The sequence below is a fragment of the Austrofundulus limnaeus genome, unplaced genomic scaffold (assembly GCF_001266775.1).
Source record: "Austrofundulus limnaeus strain Quisiro unplaced genomic scaffold, Austrofundulus_limnaeus-1.0 Scaffold2, whole genome shotgun sequence".
In the NCBI taxonomy this organism is placed as follows: domain Eukaryota; kingdom Metazoa; phylum Chordata; class Actinopteri; order Cyprinodontiformes; family Rivulidae; genus Austrofundulus; species Austrofundulus limnaeus.
In genome coordinates, this window is record NW_013952404.1 from 3,268,428 (window position 1) to 3,277,017 (window position 8,590).

At 38.6% G+C, this 8,590-nt stretch overlaps 2 protein-coding genes across 2 annotated transcripts; both read right to left on the minus strand.

Annotated features, from left to right (window-relative positions):
- Positions 1 to 984: 984 nt before the first annotated feature.
- gjb10 (gap junction protein beta 10) lies at positions 985 to 3,108 on the minus strand. The gene is made up of 2 exons (XM_014010963.1): positions 2,922 to 3,108; positions 985 to 2,520 (listed from the first exon to the last, which is right to left on the minus strand). The coding sequence occupies exon 2, from the start codon at positions 2,414 to 2,416 to the stop codon at positions 1,625 to 1,627; it is 792 nt and encodes a 263-aa protein (XP_013866417.1). The 5' UTR covers positions 2,417 to 2,520; positions 2,922 to 3,108; the 3' UTR covers positions 985 to 1,624.
- An 801-nt stretch (positions 3,109 to 3,909) lies between these two features.
- Positions 3,910 to 8,494, minus strand: ppie (peptidylprolyl isomerase E (cyclophilin E)). Its single transcript, XM_014010974.1, has 10 exons — positions 8,394 to 8,494; positions 7,933 to 8,031; positions 7,813 to 7,856; positions 7,298 to 7,324; positions 7,137 to 7,218; positions 6,969 to 7,069; positions 6,451 to 6,574; positions 4,584 to 4,769; positions 4,358 to 4,500; positions 3,910 to 4,087 (listed from the first exon to the last, which is right to left on the minus strand). The coding sequence occupies exons 1-10, from the start codon at positions 8,422 to 8,424 to the stop codon at positions 4,019 to 4,021; spliced, it is 906 nt and encodes a 301-aa protein (XP_013866428.1). The 5' UTR covers positions 8,425 to 8,494; the 3' UTR covers positions 3,910 to 4,018.
- Positions 8,495 to 8,590: the final 96 nt, after the last annotated feature.

Below are 8,590 nucleotides of genomic sequence, written 5' to 3' on the forward strand. Positions count from 1 at the left end.
GGAAGAAAATGGATGGATGGATGGATGGATCAACTAACCTCAGATTATTTAAGATGTAGACTSTTAGAGCTGGATCATCAAACTAAACAACAAGGAGGCAAAAGGTTTTAGTTACAGATTAAGCTTATTTGTTGTTTAAAAGGGTTTCTCTGTCTGACCCTTGAGAGATTGTGAAAAACAGAGACCAGTGTTTTTTTTTACTTTATTACCCGAAACTTCAACTGTCATGCAATTATTTTGGTAATTAAACAGATTTTTCAATCATTTATCTCTTGTTATGCTAATAAAACAGCATTAAACATTATTATGACAATCAGCAGGTCTTAMTGGTATAAAGGTTTCACTGGAAAAGACTTTTAAGGTTGCCTAAAATGTCAGCAGTGGTGCCTGYAGATTATCTTGTTACTGTTTGACATTTGACTGGTTGTTTTGTTTATGCCATTCTTTTTATTGGCAAGCAGCTGTAAATAGATGCAACTCAAAAACCTGCGCAGCACAAACAGGGAGAGGTAACAAATGCCCTTAAACTCTCACTTCATCTCTGCTGTGACATGTTGCAGCAGGCATATCTGGAACCAAACGTTCCAACTCTGAACACATTCCTGGGTTGGGTGGAGCTGCCCRTCAGCACGGATGAATCAAACCAAAAAGAGAGGCTCCGCCTTTCTAAATGTACCAATCTTCCCAAACAATGAAGGCGCCTCTCCTGGCAACAAAGCAATCAGTGCTTCCAATGAGGAAGGGTTTGATTAAACTTRCGTAACACAGAGAAAAACAAGTGAAGGWTAGGGGAAAAAATGGCTGAGATCTMTGCCCAACCACAGGACTTGTGAAAAGTCAACAAATCCTTTTTCTCTGTAAGGGTGGAAGGTTTACAATCCCTCATGTTAGGACTTGCCTATTTGTTTTATTGTATTGTGTTTCTGCTGGCATTCAAGCCACAGTATGAGTTTCAATGTGTTTTGGGKTGTTTACGACAAACACTTTTTTTAAAACACAAAATTTATTACAAAAACATTTACAAGCACGCAAAAAGGTCGCACCTCAACACTGTAAAATATGCACATCCATTAYAGTTGTTTACAAAACCGCGTTTTCACGTTTCCTCTGCTCAACTGTAGGTAAATCATGACACAAATCAGGACTGTAACTTGCTTCTTTTTTTTTCTTTCTATTTTTAAATATTGTACAAAAGTCACAAAGAGTCCAATATGAACATCTGTGTGAAAGGAAGGAAAGTTGCAGCGCAGGCTGAACCTTTGAGGCTCGGCACTAACACAAGGAAAATCTTACACAGAAAAACCACATGGGCTGGTAAAACTGGCCAAAGAGGGATGACTCATGCTAGCAACGCTGAGGCCCAATCACACATTCAGACATGCAAGTTAGTCATTCCTTTAGGACCTTAGAGCTTTCATGCATTAAAATAAAACCATTTTAAATAGGCACAACATAGTGCAAATTCCAGATTTATGACACGTATACAAACTCTTTGGCAGTAAGGAAATACAGTTACAATGTTCTGTCTCTCATTAAAGTTCTGTTAAGTCTTTTCAGAACACAGAGGCAGAGAGAGCTTTGCTGTCTTGTCTTTGTTCTTTCACAAAGTCTCTCTGGTCATGGATCACGAAACGGCGACGCTGTATGAGGGCGCCGGCGTTTCAGGGGTGCCTTTGCCYGATAGTTTGACAGAGTTCGCCGCCATCAGGGTGCTTCCACTGGACATTTTGTTGGTGCTGATGGAGCGAGAGTGGTGGTTCGACGAGAAACACTCGTGGCAGCGTTTGCCGATCAGGTAGACGATTTCAAAGATGGAGAGGATGATGCAGACGAAGCTGGTGACCACCATGAAGATGGTGAAGATCTTCTTCTCGGTGGGCCGAGCGATAAAGCAGTCCACCATGTTGGGACACGGCACCTCCTTGCACTTGATAAGCGAGGGGAAGTCGTAGCCCTCGTAGATGTGGTAGAGGAGGTAGATGAAGGTGGCGTCCACCCCTATTTTGAAGAGCAGCGTGAGGACGTAGGTCCACCACAGGCCGCCGCGCTTCTTGCCGGTGTTCTGGTAGAGGCGGCTGCAGTTCTCGCCGAACTTGAGCCGGTGCTTGCGTTCCCTGTCCTCCCTGTAGGCCACGTGCATCACCACCAGGAGCGAGGGGCAGGTGACGAAGATRAGCTGAAGGGCCCAGAGCCGCACGTGGGACACGGGGAAGAAGTGGTCRTAGCAGACGTTGTGGCAGCCCGGCTGGGCCGTGTTGCACTTGAAGTCTTTCTGCTCGTCTCCCCACACCTTCTCCGCGGCCACCACAAACACCATGATCCTGAAGAGGAAGACAATGGAGAGCCACACTCTGCCGAAGGCCGTGGAGTATTTGTTCACCCCGCTGATGAGGGCCTGGAGGAATGCCCAGTTCATGATGGAAGTTTGTTCACAGTCGGTCTTCTCTTCCTGTAGATTGAAGACAGCCTCTTCTCAGCTAAAATGGCACGAATCAACTTCAGGTATTTACCAACCTGAGGCTAAAAAAGAAAAAAATATATACAGTTAAATCCCATGGAGACACATCAAAGAAACAAATCAGGTTGAACTGGGTGTTAACTAATCCTCATGTTTCCATACATTTAAACGAATAGGAACTTTTAGATAAAACATAAATGAGAATAAAAATTCAGTCGCCTGTAGTTTAACATGTTCTATTATAGACATAAAACAACAAACTGCCTTCATAGCTGTACGGAGAGTAAAACAAGACCCCTACTAAAACCAGTCCTTCCAAAGTTTGCGCCACGAACTCCTAAAGTTTCTACAACCGTGCGTAATTGCGCACAATAACGATACCCGCGGCTAAAACCATCAACTGAAAACAACCTTTTCCACACAGTTTGCGTTATTTCCTTTAAGAATCGCTTCAGATACTCACAGTTTGAAGTCAGTTTACGGAGCTTCGCCCACTCGGAGCGGCGCAGAGATGAACAACAGCGAGCAGAACCTCAACAGATCTGCCCCAAACAGGAGGAGGGAGAGCTGAGGGGAGGAGCTGCGCGCGCGCRCGCACGCACGAGCGGGACTCCCACGCCGCTCAACCTGCTCAGGTGCGGCTCCCARCACCCGAAAACTTGTTCCACCAATCCAGTGCAAAAAAACAGGATGTCGACAGAGCTTCATGCGTGCACGCATCCGTCGTGCCAAGACGTTTAAAACAACATGAACAAAACAGTTCTTCTTTCATTATGTAGAATTTATTTTTGTTTTACAGAAAAGAGCCTTAAGAATTATCACTAGAAAACATTATCCACCCATCAAATAATTGTTCCACCAGTTTAAGTTATTAAAGTTCTATGATTTGGTTAATTATAGTATTTAGTCAGTTATGTATAGGGCTCATAAAAACACATTAGGCTACTTTCAAACATCCAATTACACTTTGTTAAAAGAGAGTTGTTACAATCTCAAGGGGTTGAGATGTTTGTTAAATCCAAATTTGGAACCAGTTTGAAGGAATGGAATACTTCAATCCAGGGTATATGGAATAATCTGGAAGACATTTAAAATGCCAGATCAATGTGTGTATTTTAGAGAATGATAAAGGTTAATTTGTTGGGGAAATATGTAAATGTATCATGTATGAATTGTTGCTCAAGTAGGAGTTAGACCTTTATTATTATTTTTTGTAATCTGAGATTTTTGATTGAATTTATTTATTTGAGAAAAAAGGTGGATCTTTTCTTCTTCTGCTACTTTTAATTTAAGATTTGTATTTTTGTTGTATGTTGAATTTTTGTAGTATTTAAAGAAATTAAACTTAACTAGAATTTGTTTTAAACATATTTTAGGAATAAAACAGTGTAGAAACATTTATGTCAGTTTTTAATAGATGCTAAAAGCAAAAAAAATACTTTAACTTCTGGTTTCTTTAGAAAAATGGTTTTATTGAAATATTTACATTATAAAAAATGCACATGTATTTTTAGACAAACATCCCATCATACAAACATACAAACTAACATTCATTTTCTTTCACACATATTCTCCACAGTCTGAGATGATCACTTTCTGCTTCGGCTTGCCGTCTTTTGTTCCCTGAGCCTGAAAAACAAAAAAAAAATAAAAATAAAAAAAGAAGACTATTTAAATGCTAAATATTATTGTAATTGAAAGATTATCAACTTCAAATATGTCTTTATGTAAAATTATGATGCAGAAATCGTTCCTAAACCATGTGATTTTAATAAGGCGCATTTTTCATTAAATCCAGTTATTTTCCAAATGTTTTGTGACAATGCATTTTTTTATTTGCAGGTTGCTCCAGCAGAAACACATTGAGATGATCACAGATTCATTCATTTCAGGACTTACTTCCATTGATCGAAGCACATCCATCCCTTCCATCAGTTCTCCAAACACCACGTGTTTCCCRTCCAGCCAGTCGGTTTTATCATTGGTGATGAAAAACTGTGAGCCGTTGGTGTTTGGCCCGGAGTTGGCCATGGAGAGCTGGCCTGCGAGCAGCAGAGTAAACCTTTAGCCATATCAGATCAACCAAAAATAAAAAAAAAAAAGGTTAAATTCAGCTGCTCCTCACCTGGAGCTGTGTGTTTCAGGATGAAGTTCTCATCATCAAACTTTCGGCCGTAGATGGACTTGCCGCCGGTGCCGTTGTGGTTGGTGAAGTCGCCTCCTTGGCACATGAACTGAGGAATAATTCGGTGGAAGCTGCTGCCTTTGTAGCCAAAGCCTTTTTCATGAGTGCACAAGCAGCGGAAGTTCTCTACAGAAAATATAAGATGTTAAAAAAAATTTAAAGTTATTTCACAACTGTAGACCAGTTTATTTAATACAACAGAGAAATATGCAGCAGGAGGAAATCTTTTTTCACTCTTATGCTGGTATTTGAAGGAAGCAACAACCTCACCATTAGGCTGGAGTTTAAACAGGATGTTGGTGCGAAGATAAGAGAGATTAGCTGCACATTACTCTGAAAATAAGGCCTTTTGAACAAACGCCAGTACGTTATTAAGGAGAAGTCTTGTTTTACTTACCTTAAGCACGAGCCAAGAACAATCTGTACAACAACCCTCAGAGCTCACAAACACCAGTTCTTTGTTTGTACGCTGTACTTCAGTTCACCTTAATTAATTTAAACATCAGTGTACACAGAAGAAGAAACACTAAAGACGAATTACTGTAACATCTTCAAATAAACACGATCTCGTATTAGAGTCAAATGCGTGGGGAGGAGAAATTCTTGTCATTCCATCAATAAGAAAAAAAAGATAAAAAAATCAAGTTTCTGTAACTAAAATATTCACTTCATCAGTTTGTGTTGTTTATAAGATCATGGGTTGCAGGTAAACAGTTTGCAAAAACATTCAGAAAGATGAGTTGAAAAGAGACAGAGTCTTAAAAACMTAACACTGTGAACAAATTAAAGTAACATCACTTCCTTTTCCTTCACACAGTCTCTCAGGATGTAAAGATATGACACATCGGGCCATTTTTTTAGCAAAGTTTTTCTGTGGAACACTGCAAATTGTTCATTCTATAAATGCTTTCMTGTCAGGCTAAATTACTTGTGCAACTAAATGATCCAAAGTTTTTAAGTGTCYTGTACAAAACTCTGATTTATTACTGTTTTCTTAGTAAACACCTCATAATCTGCATTTGCAGAATGAGGGGTTGTTTTCATCCCWTAAAAGGTTGGAGTATCGTGCAAACGATGTGTGAATGTGTTGCTCTGAGTCAAATGACAATCAGAAAAATATATTTTAACGACTATCTCAAAATAAGTGTTTCCTCAAAATACAAATACAAGTTAATACTAGTTAACAGAGAGCAAAATCAWGTTTTTCCCCAACCATGGTATAAAGAGGGCGGTGCATCCCGCTAACACAACTTTCCTCCCTGTCCTGTTGAGGACTCGTCTTAATTATGGGAGTAAATTTTGATTGTTTTTTTGAATATGTAGTACCACAGTAAGTTTCAATATTTTCTATTTTACAAGTAAAATATTGTGTCACGGGAGGAGATATATAAAAGATTCAACTAAAGCAAATTAAATCACAGAATTTTTAATGTTCTGTAATTTTTATTTTTAGAGAGCTGCCCACTCTTTTAATAAATATTAAGTTAACATTTCTGCTGTCGATCATCATTCTGTGTTCAAAAGCACTCCCAAAGCCAAAACTCTACAGGAAACACTGTACTACCTGTATAATGAGCATTTTCAGTGCTTTGCCAGGTTTTTGGTTCGGAAAAGGAAATTGTGAAAGACTCTAAAAGCAAAACAAGACGACTGTTTTCCCACTAACTGAGTCATTTAGCTTCAGTCAATGTTGCTTTTAGATTTATTTGCACATTAAATGGGACTCACACTAACTCTAAATTCTGATCCCTGCAACAAGTCTCTTAACTATCTTTAAAAAAATAAAAGAGGTATGAGTCAAAGAGACCTGCTGTCATTGGAACAATGTCTGCCCGGAGGAGGAAGCGCAGTCTTCCTGCTGGCTTGTTGCCAATCTTGATGTCCATGTAGACCTGGGGATTAACTCTGCCCTTCTTGGCTGGTGGCTCGCCCTGCAAAAACAAATTATTCTCCACTTCAGCGTGTAAACAATCAAGTTCCCACAAATGGTAAATAGTACAAAAGGTGCTTTTCTGCCACTGGGAGCAACTAAGGGTTGAGTCATTTCAGCTAAAGTCAAGCTAGTGTAATTATAAAGTCCCTGTTTACAACAAAACTCAACTCCGCCATTGTATAAAAGGCAGCTTWTAATCAAAGCTGATGTAATTTATTAAACTGGAATAGTTTCTAACTGTTAAATAGAAAAAATGTTAGATTTTCTGTAGAAAAGTTTAAAGCTACAGACAACGGATCATACTAAATCTCCTGTCAATAAAAATGATTTTATGATTAAATGACCCCTTTTATTAACAAGCTCAGCACAAAATAAAAGAGAAGCAGCCTCACCTCCTGTGTTGAGGTGGCCCCTTCGCCAGCGTTTGCCTCCCCTTCGGCCTCTTCCACAGTTTTCCCCGAGAACTTCTTCAGCCAGTCATCGTCCGACCACACTGTGGGAGAGGCACCGTCACAGACACGTCCAGACAACAGACTAAAAGCAGATTTCTTTCCAGTCACCTGGTCGAGAAGATCCCTCTTTGATCCTCATGGGCTTGGCGATGTTGACACGGACCGTTCGCCCAAAAAGTTCGGATTCGTTCTGGTAGAAAGAGGGCCAGCATTAAACAAGTGGTTCATTTCTGAGAACTTAGACACATAAAACAAAAATACTGACTTACCATGTTATCAATAGCTGCTGCAGCATCCTGCAGAAAAAACAACAACAAAATATTTATAAAATGTGAAACTTTTGTAAATACATTTCAGATTCTGATGCTCTTATTTAAATTAGATCCTTTGAGCAACAACTTTGGGCTGTATGGGTTTTATTTGTCTTTGTTTAATTAAGTTTTTTATACTAAATAAAAGGATTTGTTCATAAAACTGGACTGTTATTTACATTGTTCATTCACACAAATAATTTTCTAATTATTTGACAGCATTTAAAATAATCAGTAAAATAAATAAAATAAAATCACCCTTCTTTGTTGTGTTTTATATTATATTTTACATCTAAACAAAGGGATTTTATGTAATTTAGCTCTATGCTGCAAAAATGTTTAACTACAAGCRCTTACATATGCAGACTTGAACGATTAAAACAAGCTGATTTATTATCATATGCATGTAAATTAAAATTCTAACATTTTTATTTCAACATTACATATCTGTGCAGACTTCACAGTGAACATACCTCTGCCAGTTCAAATTCAATGAATGCAAATCCTCTGTGTTTCTCTGAAAATTGAACATGAGACACAAGAGATTACTGTTAGCAGAAGCTACTATATCAGACATAAACGACTGGACTTACCTGTTTCATAGTCTAAAGGTATCTGGATATCTATGATGTCCCCAAAGGGAATAAAAGCTGCATGTAAAACCTTTTCATCCACCTCCTCCGCCAAGCCACCTGACAGAAAACACAGCCAGAACTGATAATTAGGCATTTACCCAAAACAATAGTCAAAGTGTTCAGATTCAGTAGGCAAAATGACACATTTAAATCATCTAAATTTATAGTCAAGTAGTCGTTTTTTAGACTATTAATTGTTATAGAAATACATAATCTAATTTAGCGAAAATATAATTGTAAAAATAGCTCTATAAGTTTTTCCACTTGCTGTTCTTTTACATATAAAGTTTGAATCTTGCGGTTCTGCTTTATTTACACKGCCGTTGTTTTAGGAAACAGTTCAGCAAAAAATAAATAAATATATAAGGAAGAGAACATATTTAATTCACAAAATTTAAGGGAAAAATTGTCAAACTCACCGACATACAACACTCGCTTGTTAGCCGCCATGTTGGAGTTAACCCTTCAACTTTGACCCCAGCTGCTGATTGGTGGAGTCGAAATAAGACCCGCCTACTGGATTTAGTTTTCACTGGCGCCACCTGGTGGTCAAATCTGTCATCACTGTGACAATCACTTCAGTTTCACAATAAAAAGTCTGAGCTGTATTTGAACC